Source organism: Nannobrachium achirus (genome assembly GCF_963921795.1).
Source record: "Nannobrachium achirus genome assembly, chromosome: 5".
Lineage (NCBI taxonomy): Eukaryota > Metazoa > Chordata > Actinopteri > Myctophiformes > Myctophidae > Nannobrachium > Nannobrachium achirus.
Window position 1 is genome coordinate 55701092 of NC_137814.1, and position 27588 is coordinate 55728679.

The 27588-nt window shown below is 41.7% G+C and overlaps 1 protein-coding gene across 2 annotated transcripts in view; it reads left to right on the plus strand.

Moving 5' to 3' along the window:
• The first annotated feature begins 3599 nt into the window (after positions 1–3599).
• LOC308284569 (phosphatidylinositol 4,5-bisphosphate 3-kinase catalytic subunit alpha isoform) overlaps positions 3600–27588 on the plus strand; it is a 47229-nt gene continuing 23240 nt past the window's right edge. The window contains exons 1-10 of one of the 2 annotated variants that reach the window (XM_080725228.1): positions 3600–3737; positions 5225–5365; positions 8499–8787; positions 9880–10089; positions 12623–12873; positions 14753–14998; positions 16649–16734; positions 17924–18029; positions 21917–22069; positions 26660–26794. In XM_080725228.1, coding sequence (XP_080581354.1) covers positions 5303–5365; positions 8499–8787; positions 9880–10089; positions 12623–12873; positions 14753–14998; positions 16649–16734; positions 17924–18029; positions 21917–22069; positions 26660–26794 — 1539 coding nt within the window. In that variant the 5' untranslated portion in view covers positions 3600–3737; positions 5225–5302. Of the gene's footprint in view, positions 3738–4179; positions 4313–5224; positions 5366–8498; positions 8788–9879; positions 10090–12622; positions 12874–14752; positions 14999–16648; positions 16735–17923; positions 18030–21916; positions 22070–26659; positions 26795–27588 lie in introns of those variants that run through there. The other variant, XM_080725229.1, reaches the window with a different exon arrangement.

The following is a 27588-nucleotide window of genomic DNA, read 5'->3' on the forward strand; positions in this document are numbered from 1 at the left end:
TGCTCTATGTGTACTTTTGTGGCTGTTGTGTATGTTTTGTTTTGTTTTGTTCTGTTTACTGTTTTGTTTACTGTTCTGTTTGTTTTGTATGTTGATCGAATTGTCTGTACACTTCTTGTCTAAATGTGAAAAAAAGTGTATTTTGTAGAAGGAGCTCCTTGAAAACGAGATGGTTCATCTCAAGGGGTTAATCCTAAATAAAGAATTTCAATATATATATAACTTCAGCTATATTGGGGCTCTATGGAAAGCTCGGAGTATCCTCTTTCTATCTGCAAAGAGTTTCTTTCATAAAACTCCACCGTAGACATGTTATGAGCTACTTTCTGTCAAGAAATCCGAGCAGACATGGTTTATTTTCTGGTGTTAGGCAAATTCGCCTAAAACGTATTTGCCTAAACACATTTGGTCCTTTCGCCTGGCACTTTTGCCTTGGAGGCGAGTCTTTTCACCGCCGTTGAAGAGCCATTTCGCCATATAGGCTACCCTCAATTCTGCTGTCAGGCTGTCCATGTTTGCATAATTATTATCCCTTTGTCATTTAAGTATTATAGTGACTGTGACAGTCGTGTTACTTGTCAAATGGTGACCATTACACACGGCTATATGCACTCCATAGTAATCACATCAATACAGATTAGAGCTATTGGAATCAGGTGCCTACGAATAATTGATACAGGTCATGTCCCGATATACATCATAGCATTTGATTTGGAAGACTATCATACTGCTGCTATGCTTTAGTTTATGGTGAAGAAGGTTTGTAAAATATATAGGCTGGCTATGCAGCAAAATTGTTCTGGTGGGAGGTGTGCAGATCCTCCCGCAAGCATAAACTTTCCGTGTCTGGTTTTGGTCAGTGCACTCTCCTCTGCTCTGTGCCAAATTCTGTCTGTCTACCTGTCTGTCTGTCTGCCTACAGCGTAGCAGCCCGGCCAGTGCGCTGCACCGCGTGTCATCGTTGCCTTTAAAGACACCTGACTTAACATTTTAAGGACATTTAAGGCAAAATGGATAAAAAAAGACGGACCCTAGAACATTTAGGCGAAATGGCTCTTCAACAGCGGTGAAAAGACTCTCCTCCATGGTGAAAGTGCCAGGCGAAAGGACCAAATTTGTTTAGGCGAATACATTTTAGGCGAAAGTGCTGGTGACCTATTTTCTAAGTGTTATTTTCGGAAGCGCTCGTCTTCCATTATGCAGCGTCCCGCTGCCTCCTGCACTATGTGACATTTAGAACCAGGTGGTGCACAGACAGGACCGCTGAGTGACTTCCCACGAGCGCTTCCAAACTCCAGCACTTAGAAAAAATAATCACCTGAAGCCAATTTCTTTATAGAAAGTAGCTCCTAACATGTAAATAAACACTTTGCAGATAGAAAGAGGATACTCCAAGCTTTCCATACAGCCCCAATATTGGTGAGTTTGATACAATCAGATAGCAAAAACTGTTTTGATGCATTGGCTGCTTTTCATATATTCGTAGTTATAAAATCTAGTTCTGATGTCGTAACAGAACTGTCAACCATTTTCAGTGTCCCTATAGAACCAAACCCCTTGTTGGTCTCCCAGATGGTCATATTGTTAATGTGCCAATCATAAGAGGCTGTTCAATGTGTTAACGTTTGCTGCCAGGAAGAATATTCTCCTGTTTTGGATCAAGGATGTTGCTCCTTCCAAAAAATCATGGCACAATATTATAATGGATTGCATTCCTTGTGAATACATCACATGTATGCACTCCAAGATAGACGCCTTTTATAAAATCTGGGACCCTTACTTAAAGGACAACTTTGTTTTTTTACAACAAGGGTTCATATTTTAGATTGTAATTAGAGAAAAGAAAATGTGAGTGTTAAAATGTTTTCATTTGCTTCGTTCTATTGTTTTATCGTGTTTGCCGTGCTAAAATGTGGGGCATGTGTACGCATGGGGGCATGCGTACAAGTGGCTAAATATGTCTTTTTAGACACAATAAGCCAGCAGTTTCTTTATTGCTATTTACAGTAACACTTCTAGCCCCCATAAGTCACATCCAACCATGAAAGATTGCGTTGTATCTTGGGAATGGGCTTATTCCGTGTAAAATGACATATTTAGCCACTTGTACGCATGCCACTGAAATAAGAATCTCTAAAACAATAGAAAGGAGTAAATTAAATCATTTTAACACTCATCTTTTATATTCTTTAATTACAATCTAAAATATGAACCCTTGTTTTAAAAAAACAAAGTTGTCCTTTAAGATTCATTGGGCCCGCGTTGTCTGCCGCTAAAGGGTTCCCCTGTCGGCCCTGACCTCTATCTGTCACTGTTTTATATGTCTTGCTGTTTCTGGACTGATGCTGAACTGTGCTCAGTGAATTTTGTTCCGATCTGGATTGGGTACCTGCCCTCTCCATGCTGAGGGGGTCGTGGGGGGCTGGGGACTGATTGCTTCGCTCATCATGTATTGACTTTTCCATTCTACATGGTATTGTGTCTGTCTTTTTGTTGTTCCAGTTTGTCATCTTATTTTTTTGTACAGTGTTTTTGTTGTTTATATATTGTATGTTTAAAAATGTAATAAACATATTCTTCAAAAAAAAAAATATATATCAAAAAATCTAGTGTTGCAATTTGCGGCTAATGTTTGCCTATCCCTGGCATGGAATTGTGGACTGGTGGCCCGTGGCTTAAAAAAAGGATCCCTGGCTAATACGACAAATATGCCGTAATACATTATAATTGTCCTCTATAACTACAATGTAAAATTAAAAACGCCTAAATAATTTTATTTCTTCAAGAAATAGCTAATCTTTCACTCAATAGGTGTAAATGCCTGTCGCAAGTTGATGTCATAAATGTCATGTGTACTTTTTATGGCATACAAAACACAAACACATTTGAAATATTGATTTGATGCTCATATTAACCATATGAAGTATTACGTTTGTTTTTATTTGCACATGCATGCCATAAATTCCATAGGGATAGATCACAATTACATTTATGACAGGCATTTCCCCTATTGAGTGAAAGATTAGCTATTTCGAGAAGAAATACAATATTTAAGGTGTTTTTAATTTTACATTGTATTTATAGAGGACAATTATAATGTATTAAGGCATATTTGTCATATTAGCCAGGGATCCCTTTAAATGCCGAATAAATAACCCTGACATGAAAAACGTTGAAAACAACTGTACTAGAGCATTTTCCTGCACTGCATTTCTACTTTTACTTGAAAGTAAAAATAGTATAATATAGGTATAACACTTTCTCATTCTCCTGCAGTCTAACCTCAGTCCAGTAGATGGTGGGCGGTCCGTTAGGTCTGGTCTAGGGCTAGCCTGTGAGGAAGCTACTGCAGTCAGCTAGCATTACATTACACTGTAGTGTGCCTGTGACTGTAGTGTTTATGGTGCTGCTGGGGGGGAATGGAAGGAATGGCACGATGGTGATTGTGATGATGATGATGGACGACAACAACATGACGACGGAACAGCAGCTCCTCTACAACCCTCAGCGCTACACTGACAGCATCATCAACAGCTACCGTTAGTTAGAGGAGAGAGGACCAGCCAGGGACTGACTGACAGCCCAGCCCAGGGGCCTGTGGTGGTGGTCCGTGGGGAGGAGGTGGTCCCCTGCCCTGCAACTGCCCGCCCCGGGCCGGTGGTGGTCCCCCCGCCTAGCCGTGTGGATGGACGAGAGCCCGGCGACGCCCGGCGGTCCAGAGGTCTAGGACGGGACGGGTAGGGTACCTCCTCCTCCTCTGGCTAATGCTAATGCTAAATGCTAATGGATCTCAAATGGGGTATAATTGACCCAGTGCAAGTCTGTAACTCTGACAGTGTGACAAATGGAACCAAAAATTTGGTTCCATTTGTCACACTGTCAGAGTTAAAAAGAGGCCTTGAAATGTCAAAGTGTGAGAAACAGTGCCCCTATGAATGTATTGTAACTTATTGGGGAGCTAGCTAGCTAGCTTGGAGGCTAACCCGGCTAGCTGCTAACTGCTAACTTGGTTAGCCTAGGTTTACAGGCGTACATTCACATTTTGGCTGGTTTTTAGTGTTTATTATTTGTTTGGCCTTGTGAAACGTGTATATGCGAGCCGAGGTGTTATCATACATCTTTTATTTGCAAGCTTTTTGACATTGTTTTACTGCGAGGCAGGGTGCTATACAACATGTAAGGTTGTTGCTGCACAGTTGAACTTGGAAACAACTAGCATGTTCCTTGTCCCATATATTCCATAGCAAGGATAGGGAATGGGACAGCACCGTGATAGTATAGTAGCTGCTGATGCTATAAGCTGTGTTAGCTGGTTTGTTTACATTGTTTCGTATCCGTTTTCATTCCACATCTGTACCGATAGTTTACACCCAACTGACGCATATTATGCTGCTTACTTTGGACACAAATTGAAATATAGTTTTTGCGACGCACTTGCCAAATCGGAGAGTGTTTATATTTAGATGTTTTTTTAATATTGATAATTTTTATGATGACATTTTGTTTAGCGTTGGCTAACTTTAGAATGAACGTGGTGACTGACTGACATCCCTTCCTTTTATATTATGCATTTGGATCATTGCCAACGTTGGCAATGACATTTTAAAATTGGCTTGTCATGTTTTGTGTTGTTGTCACCACTTATGATGACTCTCACAAAATACGTCTTATGTTTTGTGTTTGCTTATGTTATAAGGGGTGGGGTGTGTCTAATATTAATGCAATCTAATGTAATTTACAACAAACCCAATCTCGATTCAAAGGAGCTTTATTGGCATGAGACAATGCGCAACATAGTTTGCATTGCCAAAGCAAGTGTCAACATAATAATAAAAACAACTGAACAAGGGTAACATTATACACGGTTGGAAGGGGTACAGCATTGTGTAAAACAGCCGTGTCACATTTCGTTATATACATGTTATATACAGGTTACAAAGCTTTTGGAACAAATAGCAGCAATCTTGCAGTCACTTTCGGACACCCTAACCCACGGCCAAGGGTATATCCATTAATGTCTCTCTATAAAGTAAGTAACCAAGTTAATGCGTATGACCCATCCTGATGATGATGATATTGGGTTACATTGTACGTATAGTCTTTCTGCTGTCATCGTGCAAATCTGCCTCCACTGACTCTATATTGTTTTACCATAAACATCTTGCACGATTATAATCAGGTCACTGGCTGTAATAATACTCTCTCTCTCTCTTCTCTCCCCCAGTGGATAGACATTACTCAACCTAATTACCAGGCGTTGTGCTGAAGGCACCAGACTAGCGGCACCGCCAGCAGCACCACCATGCCTCCCAGGCCGTCCTCAGGGGAGCTATGGGGGATGCACTTGATGCCCCCCAGCATACAGGTAGGGGTCGCTGGGTGATATTAGGTGATAGCAGTGTTGATTTTGTTGACTAAAACTATGACGAAAAATGTTTGTCGACTGTGTTTTTTGACGAAAACGAAATAAAAACTACACTGTGATGACTAAAACTAAGACTAAATATATTGACAATTTCGTCAACAAAATAAAAAACTAGACTAAAACGTTAGGGAGGGACTAGTGGAGAAGAGAGTCATTTTATGTTTGGTTGCTCTCAGGTGTTGCAGATTGCAGCTTGCAGATCGGCTATTTTCAGCACGCAACCACGTGTAAAATCAGCCATTACCATGGCATCAAGGCCTGCAGAAATACTGTAGATTTAGTCAACTAAAATCTTATGATATTAAAGTCGACTAAAATTAGACTAAAACTAAAAGACATTTTATTCAAAAGACTGACAAAATTTGCTGTCAAAAACAACACTGGGTGATAGGGATAATAATAATAATAATATATTAATAATATAATATAATAATATATAATAAATAGATAATAATATATTAGGCACAATAATCATATCGTGGGATCAGTTAACTTTTTATTTGCCGAGCTGCATAGCTGGTACCATTTAAACCCTTTATAATTGGTCAAACGGACCAACATACTTGATAGTCTTTTTTCACTCTCTACCAAATCTCTTTGCCAAAAAATAACCGATCTACAAGCTCACAACGTGTCTAGCATGTAGCTCTGTTATTTTGTGCCAAATATTCCGCCCCAGGATAATAGATGTTGGGGATATTTTGATTATCGCAATAATCGTGACATGACATTTTCATATTGTCCCATCCCTAGGCGATATGGTGATAAATAGTGCTTTTTTCTTCTAGTTTTTGTAACCTTGTAGGTGGTTGTACTGTTAAATAACTTGGCAAAATAACCATAAAAACCAACATGAAAAAGACTTGTGATGATGAGATCGTGGATCGTGATACTGCTTGAAAAAGAATTGCGATAGGATTTATATTTTTTCTCCATATCGCCTATACCAACATCCAGGTAGGGATGGGACGATACTCGTTATTATCGTTTATCGTGATAAAAAAACACTCACAATAATCGCATCGTGGAGATTTACATTTATCGTGAAATAATCCTCTGTCATGTACTGAGATCAATTCACCTTTTGTTTGCCGAGCTGCATATCTGGTACCACTTAACACACGCATGGCTGAACAGGTAATTTTTTTTAGATTTAGAAATGAAATTAGATTGCTCAGGAAACACTCAAACAAATGTATTTCATATTTACAAAACATCTCAAATGGTAGAAAAAAAATCAAACCTCGGTTCGAAGTGGAGCGGTGAATCTGTGTGTGTGTGTGTGTGTGTGTGTGTGTGTGTGTGTGTGTGTGTGTGTGTGTGTGTGTGTGTGTGTGTGTGTGTGTGTGTGTGTGTGTGTGTGTGTGTGTGTGTGTGTGTGTGTGTGTGTGTGTGTGTGCCTGCACAACAGCGCCCCTCCTTTAACTTGTGTGGCCACTCAAGGTATTGCCATGCTACGGACATACCCAGCCAGCCAGCCAGCCAGCCAGCCACATAGCCAGCCAGCCACATAGCCAGCCAGCCACAGACATACCTGTCGATTGGGAGCGCTTTCACCGCTCCAAAAAAAAACAAGACTTGGCTTGTATGTTCAGGAAAAGTCATGAAAGGGAACATTTCTCAGTTTCCTGAGCAAACCCAAACCACCTAAAAATCTCAAAATCAGGCTCAGTCATGCGAGTGTTAAACCCTCTATAAGGGTGCCATCACACCAAAATACCTATGAGAGTGGAAATCCGCGTTCTGCCAATGCATTTCAATGAGAGTGGAGCGGTTTTTGCAGAAATCCTCTACTGGCATGAAACCGCTCCACTCTCATTGAAATGCATTGGCAGAACGTGGATTCTACTCTCATAGGTATTTTGGTGTGAGGGCACCCTAATAGACCTTTTGTCAGCCTTCTGATTGGTCCCTGAGACTCCCTGACTGGCCAACCAGAAAAAACATTCACTTTTTGCTATCGGGGGTGGAGTTTGTGCAGTGGAGAATGTTGCTTCAGCCTTTCAAAAACTGTCCGCAGTGCGGAGCACGGCAATCGCCTGGTACGGCCGCGGCAGTAGGGGGCGATCTCGCTCATCATAATGAATAAGCTTCAACAAACTAGTTCACATGGACCTTATCAATGGTCTAACTAGTTACGATTGGGTACATATATTTTAAATGGGCAGAATTACGTGTATGTGAGGAGAACAGATTATAGTTCTCCTCTTCCTACCCAAGATTCAATGCGCTTTCTATTGCTATTTCTATTCTCTCTCTGATCCAGAGGATTAAACTAATTAAAACATATATTTTCGGGGGGAAACTACTGTTTTGCTATGTAATTACTGTACCCTTTTCTTCCCTTTTTATTAATATCACGTAGATGTGTTTTTTTGGGTACTTTATATAGCTGTAATGAGGCTATGAACAAAAAAAAATCCCATCCACTTCCACTATAAAAGAATCTGCAATAGTGATTCTGTCCCACTGGGATTAAACACATTAAAACATATATTTTCGGGGAAACCCCCTGTTTTGCAATGTAACTACTGTACCTTTGTCTTCCCTTTTTATTAATATCACCTAGATGTTTTTCCTTTGGTACTTTATATAGCTGTAATGAGGCTATGAAAACATAAAAAAATCCCATTCACTGCCACTATAAAAACAATCTGCCCAGGGAAAATGTCCCATCATAGTAACAGGGCAGAATGGGGCGGGATTTGCAAACTAGTCTATTGGTCAAACGGATCTAGAAATAACGTACTTGTCTTTTTTTTCACTCAACCATATCTCGTTGCCAAAAAAATTGCCGATCTTTTCCGCCCCAGGATAACGGATGTTGGGAATTCACGGGTTGCATTTGTAGTCCTACACCAGCCATATTGAGGACCAACACAGATGTTTTGATTAACGTAGAACATTGGTTCTATGCCAATCAGACAAATTGAACACCTGTGTTGGTCCTCAATATGCCCGGTTTAGAACTACAAATGCAACCCGTGAATATTTCGATTATCGCGATGGTGTCTTAAATCGCAATAATGGTGACATGAAGCCTTCATATGGTCCCATCCCTACGTCCATCCAGGTGGACTGCCTGCTGCCCAATGGTATGATCCTGACGCTGGAGTGCCTCCGGGAGGCCACGCTGATCACCGTCAAGCACGAGCTGTTCAAGGAGGCGCGCAAGTACCCGCTGCACCACCTGCTCCAGGAGGAGACCTCCTACATCTTCGTCAGCGTCACGCAGGAGGCGGAGCGCGAGGAGTTCTACGACGAGACGCGGCGGCTGTGCGACCTGCGGCTCTTCCAGGCCTTCCTCAAGGTCATCGAGCCCGTGGGCAACCGCGAGGAGAAGATCCTCAACAGAGAGATCGGTACGACGACGGCCGCTCGCCTCGCCTGGTCCGCCGGGAGGCGATTAACCGAAAATGTTGTTTTTCATTGATTAACGACCTACTTGATCATACTACAGTGTCACGCAAAAGTAGCGCCTCGTTTTAAGGCTATGTCGCACCAATGCAACTCCTTGCAACTGCCATTGGGGATAATGGTTGCAAGTAGTTATACGTTGCAAGGAGGTGCATTCGTGCTGTTTGGCCTTTATGCACTTGACGAAGGGGTAATTGCAAACCGCACCAATGCAACAAGTCGCAACTCCTTGCCACAAAACCGTTTTAAGGTCAACCGCACCAATGCAACTGCCATTGGCGATGATGGTTGCAATGCGCTAGATCCCTGGGAGATGGACTGCTGAGGTGGAGCGCCTCACCTACCATCAGCTCCCAGTAGCAAGCAATCAAGCAGGGCATTATCTTATGAAAAATATCAATATCCTTTGAAAATATCAAGGTTTCTGCCCGACAGCAATGATATTGTGATATATGGCATTCACAAATAGTGATTTTTAGTATTCGAATTATTCGACCTCAAAGTATTCGAATAGTCGGAATATTCGACAGGACTGGCCAAACTCAAGTAAGCAAGAGGCGAACATTGTGAAAACAGCCGATCTAACAGTAGATCTGCTATTTTCACAATATATATCTGCGGAACCGAGTCACATTAAATGTAATGCCTACAATTCCAAGTGCTTGTCAGGGTGGGGGTCCCCAGTTAATATATGTTTATTTTGGGGGTCACGGCCTAAAAAGGTTTGAGAACCATTGACAAATCATTTTTATGACTTCCTATCTAGCCAAGCTTTATAAATTACATATTTTTTAAAGAGAGAGAAAAAAAAGCGCGAATATTCGACTTCAGTGAACAACGTCGAATAGTGACTTTGATATTCGAATATTCGGTGAATGCCCTATTGTGATCGTGTGATAGGGATTGTAGTCCATTATGCCTTGACATGCTGCCATTCACATCCAGATGGTAATGAAAGTGCATGCTTGAATTGTTATCGACTCACTACTAATGAGATTAATGCATCTAGTGCTGCTCTCTCCTGTCCTGTCCCACAGGCTTCGCCATCGGGATGCCCATATGCGAGTTTGACCTGGTGAAAGACTCCGAGGTGCAGGACTTCCGGAGGAACATCCTGAACGTCTGCAAGGACGCCGTGGACCTGCGCGACACCAACGGACCCATCAGCAGAGCCCTGTACGTCTACCCCCCCAACGTGGAGTCTGGAGTCGAGCTGCCCAAGCACATCTTCAACAAGCTGGACAAGGGTGAGGAGCAACGACGGCCTTTTAAACCAGTGGTTCTCAACCTTTTCAGGCCGTGACCCCACAAATAATCATATTTTAACTGGGGACCCCCAACCCTGACAAGCACTAAGATAACACTGTTCTATTGTGAAAATAGCAGATCTACATGCTCACAACGCCTCGCGCTGCGAGGCGTTGTGAGCATGTAGATCTGCTATTTTCACAATTTCTGCCTCTAATGTTTGACAATTTGTCCAATGTTTAATTTGTTGTTTTAGAGGTATTAAAAAGTCCTTAAATTGTCACTTTAGAAATGTGCAGATACCCTCTATACACTTAAACTTTATGCTGGTTTGTTTACTGTTGAGTGAGAAAACAATGTTGCACATTAAGTTAATCATCTGGGGACCCCCCAAAATAATTTGGGGGGTCCCGACCCACAGGTTGAGAACCACTGTTCTAAACCAGGGTTCTTCAACGTTTTCAGGCCAAGGACCCCTTAGTTGAGAGAGAGAGATGAACCAGGGACCCCCCCACAACCTTTTCATACATTTCATATAGTTTCATTGTTTGACAGCACAATCATTGTATTTTGGATTCTTGTCATTTTGTCTTATCAGATATTTAACCACTTGAACCGTCAATACTTAACTTGACATTTCGCTATGTACTTGGTCTGCTATTTTTCCCCTCTACGCCAAACGTTGCGCTGCGAGGCGTTGTGAGCTTGTAGGTCGGCTATTTTCGGCTAAAGTTCTCAGAATATGGACGCTAGGATTCAAGTGGTTAATATAAAAAAGGAGAAAAAGGTTTCTATCACACAAAGATTTGGAGGACCCCCTGTAGTAACTCTGAGGACCTGATACCCCTGTTCTAAACCCATTATGACCTGAGGACGATGCAAAAAAAAAAGTCTTTAAATCCTAACAGTTTCCTGAAAAATCATTGCTATTACAGTGATTCTCAAACCTTTTCATGTCGACGACCACCCAAAATGATATGTATTTGGCCGCGGACCCACATCTCAAAATACATTGTTACAGGGACTCCCAGAAGCAAAGATTTGAGTTAGAAATGTTTGCTTTAAAGGAAAGCAATTCATATATTCAAAGATTGCTCACCTAAAAAAGAAAAAGCAGATCTACAAGCTTTCGATGGTTCCGGGGATGTCCCGAAGGGGAACTTCTAGGTCTTGACCTTGGCCTGCCAGCTCCACCATTATGTGGCAACATTAGTTTCACAGGATGCTCTTTCACCAGCTCTTACCACTTGTGGGGAAGGCCGCGTACAGGCCTGTCATCTTGTTCCCCAAAAGGATTTATTTGTGTATGTGTACATGTTTAGTTCTACAGAAGCAAGGAAGATACACATTCATAAAAATAAATGGGTCAGGACTAAGATAACACATAAGGAAATGATTCTGCAACAAGAACGGCACACTGGTGAACACATATTTTAGCCTCATGGCAGTTGTACAGCACTCCCCAAAAATAGTTTGGATAATTAACATACACCCAGTGTAATTTTACGCAGTAAAGCATGTTTGGTTTTGTTTCGCATATGTTTTACAAAGCAAAAGCAAAAAGAATATAATGTACATCACTTTTCAGCTTGCTGGTTTAGATCATGAGAAGTGTTATTTACAAGGGAAAATGCACTGCATGGTGCCACATTATCAGCTTGCCCGGCGTTGCTGGGGTTATGTTGACATTATCGATCAAGTTTCAGTACAGCATTGGCCAGATTATTGCGTGGGAGAGCTAGTATAGGCTCTCTCCCCCCTCTAAAGGGCTTTTTCACACAGGCGCGATGTTCAACCATTACGTTTTTTCCATTTGCTGCATGACTAAAACGCATTGGATTTGGTGTTCAAGGCTGTGCGGAATCCGTGCTGCGGATCCAAAAAGGAGTGATGAGTTTTTACCACTTGCACAAATCGAACTGGGTTCGATCGGGAAAAAACTGACTGCCGCAGCCACCTGCCACATGGCAAATTTGGAGCCGGTGTGCATGAGGTCACAGAGAATCATTGTTGTTTAGAATCAGTGATGTCGGGTATATGTATATATATATATTTGGTTGTTTATTAGTAGGATCGTTGCAGTCGGGCAGAAACTGCCTATCTCTATTCTTATCTGACTTCAAATTTCGAGCTTGCTGAATTGCTATTTTTTGAAGCGGTGAAAGCCGCTTCTAAGGAGTGGCTTTGTGTGTATCGTGCGTCCAGGATTGAGGATTGGTCAAGCTTCACATGACAATTTGGCCCTCCAGATAAAATCATTCATTCATTCAGAATTCATAAAAACGTAGACTGAAGCACATAGAAAGTATAGATCTAGAACGTAGAATGTATAGATCTAGAACACAGATTTCATAGCTCTAGAACACATAGAATGAAAATTCACCGCTTCACTTCGAACCGAGGTTTGCTTTTTGAATTAGAATCCAAGAAAAGTAACAGTTTCCGGCCATATGAGGTTTTCACCCGACAGAGACTATATATATTTGACAATTTGACATCCATACCGGTCCCTCTCGCTCCTTCTCTCCGCAGGACAAATCATCGTGGTGATCTGGGTGATCGTGTCGCCCAGCAACGACAAACAGAAGTACACGCTGAAGATCAACCACGACTGCGTGCCGGAGCAGGTGATCGCCGAGGCCATCAGGAAGAAGACGCGCAGCATGCTGCTGTCCCACGAGCAGCTCAAGATGTGCGTGCAGGAGTACCAGGGGAAGTACATCCTCAAGGTGTGCGGCTGTGACGAGTACCTGCTGGAGAAGTACCCCCTGAGTCAGTACAAGGTAGGAATGGACATCGGAATCGGCCAATATAAAAAATCGGCAGGTATGATATCAAACCGGCTGAATCGGTGACCGGCAGGTCACTGACATAAATACCGGTTTTATGCCAATTGTGTCTATGGCACTGCACAGCATGATGCTCTAGTCCTGTGACTAAAGTAAACATTAGCAAGTTGCAGCCAGTCTACTTAGTGGCAGCCTACAGAATACAGATGGTGCTGATTACCTTTGCAATGTAAGGATATATTCCATAATCCTGTGTCAATGTCGTCTCCAAAAAGAAGGGGAAAAAACAAAAAAGCATGCGTCACCTGCCTATTCCAGAAGTCATATTAGACTGGATATTGTCTGTGATTTTGGATATTGTACTATTGTGATTGATTTGGCATTGATTTGGCATTGATTTGGCATCTAGCTTATTGGTACTCAAATTGAAGTATGTCTTGTAGGCCTACTTGGCCTGAAAAAAGGGTATTGGAGCAACCCTATTTTCTAGTTCTTAGCTAAAGAAATCGGTATCGGAAAAATCGGTTTTGGCAGGTCAAACCTTAATAAAACCGGTGGATCGGTATTGGCCAAGAATTTTGCAATCGGTCCATCTCTAAAGGTAATGTAATCCAGTCTCCAGAGAGAGATCTCCTGCCTTAATCCAATCTCCAGAGAGAGATCGTCTGCCTTAACATCCACTCAAACGTCATCGCAGAAGACAGCCTGACATTTATGACGCAAGATTGAATTTTAACGCAGCATCCCCCCCCAGTGAAAATGTGCTGATACAAGCCTGCGACATACAGCGTATATCACTGTGTTAACACAAAATGCAGTTATAGTTCTGCTCGCATCCAATGCCATCACCTCAGTGATAAAGATAATGGGACATGCAACTGTAAAACTCCCCAACAGTCAATTTCACAATAAACTTGAAAATGAAATCAGTTAATGGAATAGAAACCTTTTATTTTTTTGAAGATATTTTGGGGGGCTTTTTTGCTTTTTATTGAATAGTGCAGTGGCGTGACAGGAAACAGGGGAGAGAGAGAACGAGAGAGACAGGGAGAGACAAAGGCCTTTGGGCTCGGGAATCGAACCTGTGACTTGCTGTCACGCATTAGTGCCCATTTGTGTGGTATGCGCCTTAATAACTAGGCCATCTTCAACCCCAAACCAGACCTTTTTTTTTTTATTGTTTCTGCAGGGAAAATTCAGTTACAGTCTTTTACAATAAGAAAAAGCCTTGGGAGTCAAAGATTTCCTAAAACAACAAAGCGCTCAGGCATCTGGAGGTTTGCTTGGCATTCTTTGCTTGCTTGCATAGACTGTAAAAAAAATATGGACGGTGCGAAGCCATTGGTTTCTATGCCGCTAAAATGGCGCTTTTTTGTCCCTTGTATGGGTGTCGCCATCATTGTTTGAATGGTACCCCAGGAATCATAAGGAATGCTATTGGCTGCCAACGGTCAGGGATACATGGGAGAATGTGGTCGGAGCCTCCCGAAATACAGCACATGAAGAAGAACACAGCCGGCTGGTATCAGTTTAGTTGGCCACGCCCCCCGCAACTTTATCATCAATTTTAACATAAATGGGACCATATTTGCATAAAACGCATATCATGGTAATTGAAAGGCAGTTTTTCACTAGCGATAGGAACCATAAAGTATTTATGACAATGTTTATTAAGGTTAGAAAATCAAAGAGGAAAATTAATGGGGTCCAGTGGAGAAAAAATATTTTTGGTACCTCGCGGGGGGAAAACAGCACAACTAGCGGCCAATCATGGGATCTTTCTCTTCTGGGAAAGCTTCATGAATAATCCAGCCAACAACACCCCTGCTTGCTTGAAATCTTGCCCTAATGTGTTTTTTTCTTCCCCCAACAGTACGTGCGTAGCTGCATCATGCTGGGCCGGATGCCCAACCTGATGCTCATGGCCAAGGACAGCCTGTACTCCCAGCTGCCCATGGACACCTTCACCATGCCGTCCTACGCCCGCCGCATCTCCACCGCCACGCCCTACATGAACGGCGAGACGGCCACCAAGTCACTGTGGACCATCAACGGAACGCTCAGGATCCGCATACTGTGTGCCACCTACGTCAACGTCAACATCAGAGACATCGACAAGGTGCAGCTCACACTAGGGCATTCACCAAATATTAAAATATTCGAATATAGATAGATAGATAGATAGATACCTTTATTATCCCAAGGGGGAAATTCAGTTGTCCAGTTGTAGCACAGCAGTATACAGTTATTTACAAAGTTACAGAGAAGTAAGGTAGATAAGAGTAAAAAAGTCACTATTCGATGTTGTTCACCGAAATCGAATATTTGCTTATTTTTTTTATTGTTTTGTCTTTAAAAATATATGTCTTCATGGTTTATAAAGCTTGGCTAGATAGGAAGTCATAAGAACCCTGACAAGCACTTGAAATTGTAGGTATTACATTTAATGCGGCTATTTTCACAGTTTTCGCCTCTTGCTTACTTAATATTTGACAGTTTGGCCAGTCCTGTCGGATATTCGACTATTTGAATACTTTGAGGTTGAATAATTAGAATACTAAAAATCACTCGTGAATGCCCTAGCTCACACAAGGGCCACATCCTTACTTCATACTTGAATTGATTGTATACTTTATTAGCTGCTTTAAAAAAAAAAGCACAGGAAAGTACAGTTCAATACAAAGTCTGCTGGAGGATTTTAAACCCAAGAGTGATTGTGAAAATATCTGTTTATTTGCAATAATAACTATTTCCATAACTGCGAGTGAAAAAGGGAGCAACAGAAATCTCGTTTCTGTTGTGATGTGGGGCCGTTGCAAAATACCCATCAATTTTCGGGGTCCTTGACATGAAAATGTTTGAGAATCACTGCTATATGGGACTTGGATTTGAGAAGTGAACCTAGTGACACTGACTGGGTTTCAATTGCACAGCACTGAACGTAATTATCAGAAAAACATCAATACGGTTGAATTTCTACAATGAATCTTTTGTTCCCTTGGAATTTCACACCGAGGGAATCAACGTCTTGTCTTCTGGTTTAACTTAGGAAAACAGATGGCTCATACAGATGTCACTCATAAACCAATGTTCCTCTCTTAGTATTATTCTGAAAATGTCTTTCAAAGAACAAAACAAAAAACATGGTGTTTTTCCATGGGGAATCGGAATTGATCAAACAACTCGGCCCTTGGGCATTCACCAAATATTAGTCACTATTCGACGTTGTTCACCGAAGTCGAATATTCTCTTTTTCTTTTTGGTTTCTCTTTAAAAAATATATAGTTTATAGAGCTTGGCTAGATAGGATTAAGTCATAAGAATGAGTTGTCAATGCCCCTGGTGGATGAATTTGTTAATGCTTTTGTTAATCCAGGGGTTCTCAAACCTTTTTAGGCCGTGACCCCCAAAATAAACATATTTGAACTGGGGACCCCCACCCTGACAAGCACTTGGAATTATATGTATTACATTTAATGTGACTCGGTTCCACAGATAGGTATTGTGAAAACTGAAAATAGCAGATCTACATGCTCACAACGCCTCGCAGCGCGAGGCGTTGTGAGCATGTAGATCGGCTATTTTCACAATGTTCGCTTCTTGCTTACTTAATATTTGAAAGTTTGGCCAGTCTTGTCGAATATTCGACTATTCGTATACTTTGAGGTCGAATAATTCGAATACTAAAAATCACTATTCGTGAATGCCCAAGTGCACAAGTCATAAGTTGAACTGTTGAATGTTCTTTGTCCTTTGTGGCTGGTTTCAGATCTACGTCAGGACGGGGATCTATCACGGTGGGGAGCAGCTGTGTGACAACGTCAACACTCAGCGCGTGCCTTGCTCCAACCCCAGGTATGTTGCCGTCGAGCCCAGCCTCCTCCTTTACGTACCATAGCGATTCCTTACACTCGCAAGGTCGATAGTCTCCATACCAATGTGTAATTAAAAAGCAAAAGGAAAAACAAATTAGGACAGTGGCTCTCAAAGTTGGGTCCAGGAACCCTCTGTGTTCTTTGAGTGGGTTCCACATAGACACTGCAAGGTACACGCTGCAAGATGTTTCCTCCGATTATGCTGTCGCCGACAAAAACCCCGATCTGACGCAAGATCGGGCTTTGCACGATTCCAGCGCTCCGTGAGCGAGTAGAGAGAAGCAATGCGAGAAGCATCAGTTTCAACAAGTGAGAGAACACTCAGCCCGGCAGCCGCTCCTCCTTTCCTTGGGTCCATGTGTTGTGCATATAAACCAAAACAAACAGTGGAGACGATAACGGCGTGGCTCCAAAGAAAGTGCTCAACACAATAACACATGGTCCAAGGGAAAAGGAAGGATTAACTGGTTGACATTTGGCAGAGATGTAATCTCCAGTTTATCGTTTCAACTTTATTCGCTGAGTTTCACACAAACTCACAGCAGCACACACACACACACACATACACAACAAAACATCCCTCCCTCCCTCCAGACCAATCCCTGGGCTTCATGCTGCTAATGTCGATTCCACACCAACACCCCCTCTCATTGGCCAGAAGCTCGGATACAGCTCATCTAAAAGTACTGTGAAATGTCTTGGGCTGCATTCACACTAAAGAGTGATATACCCTTTCCCTGTCCTAGGGGAATGAAGGGGAGAGAGTGGAATCCAATTCTTTCATGCCTCTAGCAAGCCTCTCGGGGTAGGGCGTCGTCGCTTTAAGCCAAGAGGCTTGGAAGAGGCATGAAACCATGTGACTTCCATAGGGAATGAATTGGATTCCACTCCCCCCCCTCATTCCCCTAGGACAAGGAAAGGGTATATCACTCTTTAGTGTGAATGCAGCCTTGCAGTGTGTGATCCCTTCTCGGCGATCAATCGTGTTGTGAAAACCACAACGATATTATGACAGCCGATTTCAAGAAAGACTCTCGTATAGTGTGAAATACCTTGAGTCCCTGTTCACTTCCATATCGGTACAGTGTGTTCCTGCCTTAATTCTTGAGTGTAGAAATGGAACCAAATTCATTTTTAAATAGTGTTTTGTGTTGTCCTGTTGCTGACAGGTGGAACGAGTGGCTGAACTACGACATGTACATTCCAGACATCCCCTGTGCCGCCCGCCTCTGCCTCTCCATCTGCTCCGTGAAGGGAAGGAAAGGAGCCAAGGAGGTGAGACAACACTGCTATTAAACCACTTGAGCTCTATCTAGTCAGTGTTCATGTAGCTGTTCGTCGACTGCCCTTTTTCACTTACAAAGACTAAAACGTTAGGGAGGGACTAGTTGAGAAGAGATCCAGTAGAATTAAAACCAGTAAGACTCCCTAATTGGGAGATAAGCGACCGTCAGGTTGCAGCGTGATTTTCGGGCAAAATGTGTTGGAGCAGTATCCAAAAATGTGTTTAAAAAAAATCAGCCTGATGGTGGAGCTGTATGGGACAGAACCATGTTGATGAGATGAGTGTAGATATACTGTTATATAACGATTTGCGTGATTTGAGGGCAAAATGTGTAGGAGCAGTGTCCAAAAATGTGTTAACCCTGCAGGTTTTTCAGTTTTTCCCTGTTTTTTATTTGGTATTTTTCTTGTTTTGAGGGACTGGGAGGTGGGAAGCAACCTTTTCTTCACGTTTCACTCAATCTAAGATACTGTATGTCTGTCAATGAACACGATCAAACGTCCTTGCAGCTCTGTTCAAAGCCCCACTCTATATCTCTTTCTCATGCTCTCTCAGTCTGTCAATATTCAATAAAAGGCGCTGGTATGTTTTGTCCACCTACTTATCCTACTGACTAGTGTGTGGTGAATGCGTTACTATGGTAATGATGACCTGTTGATTTTTGTTGTGCTCGAAAACTGCCGACAAGCGTAACATAGCATGAATACATCGATTTCACTTCCCTTAAATTAAGTTCTGTAGCAGGACTCATTTATGTGCCAAGTGTGGTACAAGATGATACGTATATGCAACATGCTCGATGTTGTGCTTGTATATGTTCTTTAACGCACAGGGTGTAAAATCGGGATTTCAAATCCGACCGTCGACTAAAATCAGGATATAACGTTTCTTATATTAAACTGTTGCCGCGGCTCCACGGCACCCGGCACTGAAGCAAAAACTAAAATCCCCATAATCCATCGGGAGAAAACGGAATCAGCAAGTGAAATCAACCGTTGATCTGCAGGAAAATGGCTTCATCTCAGATAATCTCCAGATCGCGTTCTTATTTAAAACTAACCCTTCTCTCTACGGACCATAACAAAAGCACGGATGTAATAACGTTTTTCCCTGAGCCGTTAAAGATATGAAGATAATAATTACACATTTTATTTATATTGCACTTTGCATTTGAAACAAACCTCAAAGTTCTACAGAATAAAAAAACATTTGCATAAAACTATCTAAAAATGGAGGGCTTTAACAAAAACTTTAAAAAAAGCAAGGGGACAAAGAGAACCCAGGGCATAAAAGTTGAATACCTAACTGAATGTTCTATTTAAAAAGGAGAAGTCTTTAGTCCTCTCTTAAAAGCATTGACAGACTGCTGAAAAGATATTTTAACCACATCCTTGGCTCGGTGTGGTGAGTGTGCCTGAAGTAAAGCTCAAGAACTTCTTCTTTTTTTCTACAGTCTTATTAGTTTGACTTTGTGAGCACCTTGCACTCACCTAGTGTTTACTACTTTACAACCTTAACTCATTTACCGCCCCTCCCGATAGTCCCGTTAAAATCCCTATGTTCCTCCTCTCTGCCGGTCCCGATAATCCTGAGAGATTAATATGCTTTAATCACTATAAAACATTAAAAAGTAAAATCGCTGTTTTATTGCAGAAAATGCCTAACCGGAAGTGACCAACCGGAATCACTTCCGGTCGGTCACTTCCGTATCCGGTCGGATCCGTTTCCGGTCTGGGGCGGGACTATTGCGCAACTACTGTTGCGCTTTTTATTGAATATTGTCAGACTGAGAGTGCATGAGAAAGAGATATAGAGTGCTGCTCTGAACAGAGCTGCGAGGATGTTTGATCGTGTTCATTGACAGACACAGTATCTTAGATTGAGTGAATAGTGAAGAAAAGGTTGCTTCCCACCTCCCAGTCTCTCAAAACAAGAAAAAAAAAAGAAAAAAAACAGGGAAAAACTTGGTGTCCACCAATTTACCTTCTATCATTTTTGTGATTTTAACGATTTTGATTTGCGGCTTAATGTGTGTTTTTTAGACACAATAAACCCATTCCCAAGATGCACCACAATCTTTCATGAAGATGTGACTTATGGGGGCCCGGCTGGTGTAAATAGTAACAAAGAAATTGACGGCTTATTGTGTCTAAAAAGACATATTTAGCCAATAGAAAGCAGTAAATGAAAACATTTGAACACTCACTTTTATTTTCTCTAATTACAATCTAAAATATGAACCCTTGTTGTAAAAAAAACAAAGTTGTCCTTCAATAATTTGAAACCAACCCCTCCCGCTCAGTCAGATCAGCTAACACAGGGACGCTCGCTCACTGAACTTTATCTAAAACACCCAGAACAACGCTCCACTCGTCCCAGACTCTTCTCCCTCCTGGCCCCCAAACTGTGGAATGAACTCCCCATTGCAGTTAGAACTGCAGACTCACTCCCTAGCTTCCACCGTAACCTGAAGACTCACCTCTTCAGACTCCACCTTAGCCCGTAGCACTTAATGTAGCACTTATCCCTAGCCTTGACGACCTTGCAGGCTCATGCAAAGGCGAATATGTAATTAGATAGCATGTTATCTTGACCTGGCATCCTATAGTGCAGGGGTTTTCAATGTGGGTGACGGGGCACCCTGGGGTGCCGTGGCGGCAGTCCTGGGGTGCCGTGAGATAATAATTTGATAATATTTGGAATTGGACACTTGAAAAAATATTTAGTATCATTTTATACTTGAAGTACAAATTTATTGTCAGTTCTAACCAAAATGGCTATTATGTCAATGTTTTCCTCGCAACATAATCACTAAAATATCGTCACTGTCGCGCAGAAACCTTGTATCTCAAATGTGTATGTCTTTTGGTAAAGCAACGACCTGCTTCATCATTCAAGACCGTTGCACAAAACTAGTGAAAACAGCCGATCTACAAGCACACAACGCCTCGCGATATGAGGCGTTGTGTGCTTGTAGATCTGCTGTTTTCACTAGTTTAGTACATTTTATAGATGATGAATACAAAACGAACGGTTTTGGACATACAAGGTTTCCACCCGACAACGGCGATATGCTCTAAATATAAGGTGCTGGGAGTGAAAATTATAATGTAGGGGTGCCTCGGATTAAAACAATATTTATGGGGTGCCCTGAGACAAAAAAGTTTGGGAACCCCTGCTATAGTGCAGTGCTTCAAACTTTCACATTTCAATGTCTCCCCTTAACTCGTGACTGTGTACAAATGGAACCAAATGAACCTGTTAGGGTTCAATTGGTTCCATCTGTACACAGTCAGAGTTACCGACTTAGTTGGGTCAATTTAGACCCCCCTAAAGGAACCCACAGAGTCCCTGGAATCCTCTTTGAGAAGCACTGCTATTGTAGATTAACTAAATAATTACACAGGAGGATGTCGTAAAATGTAATAGTCTTTGCTTTAGATAAGGAAAAGAAGGGTAACAAGGGAAAAAAAGGTACAGAGATATCCTTTTGAAATGATTTATTTCTAGTTGGGCTCTCAGCTGCTATTCACACTGGTGAGGAAGTAAAGTCAGTGACTCCCGGTCTTGTTGCGCTAAGCCTTATGGGAGTTGAAGTTAGCTAGGCAATTCAAGCAAATAGAAAATCAGTCTCAATTCCTTTTAACTCAAAATACTGTATCATGAATTCAATTCTTTTTAACTGTAAATAGCAACTTTTAACTCTGTAAATATCAATGATTAAATTAACAGCTTTTTAACAATGTCAGGAAATATCATATGAAATATTATCACCATGGCATAAATGAACTTAACTTAGTCGCTCCGGATTAAGAGTGCCTGCTAAATGCCTAAATGGAGAATTGGGTCATTGTTGGTTTTTGTCCCTTTTTTTCAGGAGCACTGTCCGCTGGCCTGGGGCAACATCAACCTGTTTGACTACACACACACGCTGGTGTCTGGGAAGATGGCCCTGAACCTGTGGCCCGTCCCCCACGGCCTGGAGGACCTGCTCAACCCCATCGGAGTCACCGGCTCCAACCCCAACAAGGTCAGCCAACCTAACCTAACCCTAACTAGGGATGGGACCATATGGAAATGTCATATCACCATTATTGTGGTAAAAGAAATCGCGATTTACGATATTATCGCGATAATCAAAATCCATTATCCTGGCGTGGAGCGTTTGCCAAAAAATAGCCGATCTACAAGCTCACAACGCGTCGCTTTTGTAGGTAGGCCAGCGGGCTCCCCTAATTCAAGATTTTTCAGTCACTTAAAGATTTCTCAAAAATCGTAGATTAAAGATTTTGCGGCACAGCACTGTCAATTCAGCAGTTGAGAAATGTTCATTAATTTTCAAAATGAAGTGTAAAGTGTAAATAGCTTGTGAGCATGTAGATCGGCTATTTTCACGATTTCTGTAAATAGCAGACCTACAGTACAAGCTCTGCCACAGTATGCGTTGTGAGCTTGTAGAGCAGTCAACCACATTAAAAAAAACTACCTGATAACCTTCTCATCCCACTTCAATCAATTATTCACTGATGCAGTGCATGGCCCACAGTGCATTATGTATTTCAGTTATTGGTACTACTAGTCATTGTCAGTCACTTCTTTGTATCTCGCAGAGTTATTAGAATTTTTGTTTAAAAAGCCCAAAAGGGCAAACACATGTAATTCTTTTGGAATGTATTTTCATGATCTTGACAGCCCTACAAACAGCTTAACCAGTGAAGATGGCAATAGCGTGTGGGTGTAAAAACACACGCGCACGTACTGTAATGCGTGCAGGGGGGTCCTCAGGGTTAGGGTGGTCCTCAGGGTTAGGGGGTCCTCAGAGTTACCACAGTGGGTCCTCCAAATATTTGTGTGATAGAAGCTTTTTTTTTTTTTTTTTCTCTCATTTTTTATATCGACCACTATGAACCCTAGCATCCATATTCTGAGAACTTTAGCCAAAAATAGCAGATCTACAAGCTCACAAAGCCTTGCGCGTTGTGAGCTTGTAGATCGGCTATTTTCGGCAAAGAGCTTTGGTGTAGAGGGGAAAAAGAGCAGACTAAGTACAGAGCGAAAGGTTATTAGGTAATGACGGTTCAGGTGGTTAAATATCTGAAAACACAAATTGACATGAATCCAACATACAATTATGATTGTGCCGGCAAACAAAACTATATGGTATCTATAGGTTGTGGGGGTCCCGACTAAGGGGTCCTTGGCCTGAAAACGTTGAAGACCCCTGCTGTAGCGCCTTTTATGTGCATTACCGTCACACACAACAAACCACGCGAGGCACCAACCTGCTCATGGGAAGCAATTATAGAGGGTTCATTCAGTGCCTTGCTCAAGGACACTTGGACAGAGTAACACAGTGGGCGCCTGGGATCGAACCGGGCCACTCTGTGTTGATTTCGTCGACTAAAACTATGACGAAAAATGTTTGTCGACTGACGAAAACGAAATAAAAAATAAGCTGTGATGACTAAAACTAAGACTAAATATATTGACAATTTCGTCAACAATAAAAACTAGACTAAAACGTTAGGGAGGGACTAGTGCCGAAGAGAGTCATTTTATGTTTGATTGCTCTCAGGTGTTGCATTCTGAAAATAGCTGATCTATAAGCTCACAACGCGTCGCAGAGCGACGCGTTGTGAGCTTGTAGATCTGCTATTTTCAAGTGTAAAATCTGCTATTTTCAAGTGTAAAATCAGTCATTACGATGCCTGCCAAAATACATTTTAGTTGACTAAATCAACTGTAGATTTAGTCGCCATAAAATCTAAATGATATTTAGGTGACTAAAATTAGACTAAAACTAAAACTTTTCAGGTGACTAAATTATGACTAAAACTAAATGACATTTTATTCAAAAGACTATGACTAAAACTAAATCAAAATTTGCTGTCAAAAACAACACTGGCCACTCTACCTCCTGGGCCACTGACGTGACTGATATACCAGGAACGTTTCAGGTTATGGAAATCTTAGTTACCCTTCGCTGTGGAAAAAAAGCCATAACCACAGCGGGAAAGCACAAGGTCTCACGTTTCAGTGAGTCACCTCGTTTTAAGCCATCAGCTTATAGCTTCTCATCCCAACTTGTAAATTATTCACTGATACAGTACAAAAGGTGCCGTTATTTTTTGTGGTTCTCAAACGTTTATTTCAAGGACACGCAGTTGGGTTATTTATTTTGTCCTGCATCACGCATGTTTTGTAGAGGGTGTGTACTGTTTTTCATTATTGATGGTGTTCCTTTTGTGTGTGCTGTCTATACCCTCCAGCACCTACAGTAGTGTTGATTTTGTCAACTAAAACTAGAAAAAAAAAGAAAAATGTTTTCACTTAACGAAAATGTAATTATAAAAACTAAGCTATGATGACTGAGAGTGAGACTAAATATATTGATAATTTTGTCAACAAATAAAAACTAAGAGAGAATTCTTGTTTTTTTTTGGTTGTGCTCGGGTGTTGTACTCCGAAAATATCCGATCTACAAGCTCACAACATGCCGCAGCGCGACGCGTCGTGAGCTTGTAGATTGGATATTTTCAGCATGCAACCAAGTGTAAAATCAGCCATGAGGACGCCATCAAGGCTCGCCAAAATACATTGTAGTCGTCAGAATCAACTGTAGATTTTGCAGACTAAAATCGTATAATATTTAGTTGACTAAAACATTTCAGATGACTAAAACTAAATGGAATTTCTTTCTAAAGACTATGACTAAAACTAAATCAAAATTTGCTGTCAAAATCAACAGTTCTTTTCTCTTGCCCCGTAACTGTATCTTAACTACTCTGCTGCCTCTGGTGACCGAATAACCGTCCCGGGGGCAATAAAGGTCTTCTCTTAAATTTAGGAAGAATAGAATTATTGAATGCTTTAACTATTGAAAAATAGCAGATATACAAGGGTCCTTGTAGATCTGCTATTTTTGAAAAAGTCAAATGTTTGCAAATCTTTGAATATAATGTATTTTTAAAGCGAACGTTTGTAACTCAAATTTTGCTTCTGGGTGGTCCCTGGAACTAAATATTTTGAGATGCGGGTCTGTGGCCAAATAAATATCAGTTTGGGGGTCCTTCATAGGGCTGACCTTCGATTGAATTTTTTGCAATCGAAGCTCGTTCGACGAAATCGAGCGAACTTCGAAGCTTCGATGACGGCGGGGGGGGGGGGGGGGGGGTCGGGACTCGGGAGCAAAAGTTTATCGGTTACATAAGTGATAACCGTTAAGGAAATGTGTTTAAAAATGCGCGATTTACCCAATTTTAAAAGGGAAAACACACCAGTTTTTTCCTCATAATAAAGCTCCCTATTTTCATTCAATACAACAATACAACGAGGAAGAAGAAGAAGAATAGGCTATGATACGAATGTTTTCAAGTGTTTTTGCAGCACAGTAGGATTGACATATAAATCACATCACGTCTGTAATGTAACACATCGCGGCTGCAACAGCAAACACTGCAGCGCGACTCAAGAGCCCTATATAACAAACAGATTAACTCCCAAGTCCCAAGGTGTAGACTACTGTACACGCAAATGTAATAGTAGATTTTATAGTAAATAATTGCACTGCAGTGTGTCTGATTTAACGTTCCACACTCATCAACCGAAAGCTGACGGTCAGGCTCAGACAACTCTATGCGGGCGCGACTAGTGAGCTTGCAGATCCGATATAAACTTGTCATCATCAACACCACGACAACGTAACCCTAGCAAGCTGGTTTTAAGCTCTTTTTTCCTCTTTAAAACGGGATCGACGCTGACGGGGTCCGTTTTATAAAATCCAATTTTCGCTGTTTGTTTCCTTGCGTTGAGTTGTGTGTCGAGTCAGCGTGTGGAGGACAGCAACCGCATGCATGGATGTTACACCGACATTGGTTTGGTAAAGAAATGTGTGACTGCATCGCATAGTTGCATTGGGTGATGTTACTCAGACATTGGTGTCACATTATGTGACAGCGCGCTGTCTTTTCTTCATCGGCGACCATTCTGATGGCTTCATGCATGCTCTTGTTGTTGTTGGCTAGTTATTAATGTTAACACGTGTGTGAGAAGGGGGCGACGCTATCACGCTAGAGTGGAGCGAGGCTCGTGCAAGCTAAGGCACGCGGCCCCCCCAAAGGACAAACGGCCGCGGCCGATTAATATTCGAATTTATCTTTCAAATTCGAATACCGTGCATTCGAACGAAGCTTCGAATATTCGATTTTTTTGGGTCAGCCCTAGTCCTTCACATGAAAAGGTTTGAGAACCACTGACATAGTAGTCTCTCAAGAACAGACTAACTGAGCTCCAGTTAAGTGAAAAGGACCTTTTTCTTTGACGATGGCTGGCCAGATTGCTGACATAGAAACATAGGTTTTTCAAAAAACCTTAGAAGGATTCAAAAGACACTTATAGAATCGGGTCAAAATTCTAATTTTCACAATTTAAAAAAAAATAGCAGATCTACAAGCTCGGTGCCGCACTGTGAGCTTGTATATCTACTATTTTCAATAGTTAAAGCATAAAATAATGATACACAATAATGTGTACCCGTTCTGAAAGGGTTAATTACAATCTAAAATATGAACCCTTGTTGTAAAAAACTAAAGTTGTCCTTTAACCTCTCTTAAACGTCCAGGAAACGCCATGTCTGGAGCTAGAGTTCGACCACTTCAGCTGTCCTGTCAAGTTTCCTGACATGGCTACCATCGAGGATCACGCCAACTGGAACATCTCCAGGGAGCTGGGCTTCAATTACAGCCACACCGGTTTGGTAAGGCCTAGCAAAACGTCTGTGTGTGTGTTTGGGCGTGTACAGCTAATCTGTATTGACAATGTAAAATCCCTCATAACATAAGTCAGGAATGACTTTGACTTCCAGGACTTTGTGTGTGTGTGTGTGTGTGTGTGTGTGTGTGTGTGTGTGTGTGTGTGTGTGTGTGTGTGTGTGTGTGTGTGTGTGTGTGTGTGTGTGTGTGTGTGTGTGTGTGTGTGTGTGTGTGTGTGTGTGTGTGTGTGTGTGTGTGTGTGTGTCAGGGCTCCCACGGCCATGAAATTCCTGGAAATATTTTGACATTAACATTTTTTTTTCCAGTACTGGAAAAGTTTTGGAATTGATCAAGGGTCCTGGAAGGTCCTGGAAAAAATAGCTATGCATTGTCTTTGATTATTGATTTTGTTAATACCTCTGAAATGACAAATTAAACATTGGCCAAATTGTCAAATATTAGAGGCAGAAATTGTGAAAACGTTGTGAGAAAACGCTCACAACGCCTCGCGTTGCGAGGCGTTGTGAGCGTATTTTCACAATAGAACCGTATTATACAAAATTCCTCAACTCTTAGTGCTCGTCAGGGTGGGGGGGAGGGTGGTTCCCAGTTCAAATATGATTATTTCGGGGGTCACGGCCTGAAAAGGTTGAGAACCACTGGCATACACTATCTGTCTTTGGGCATTGCGCATAGGAGTAAGCGACCTGTTATAGAGCTGAATTGTTATATAGTCTGGAAATCGGGTTAAATATTCTGGAAAGGTTTTGGAAAAGTTTTGGAAATTAATTGGTAAAGA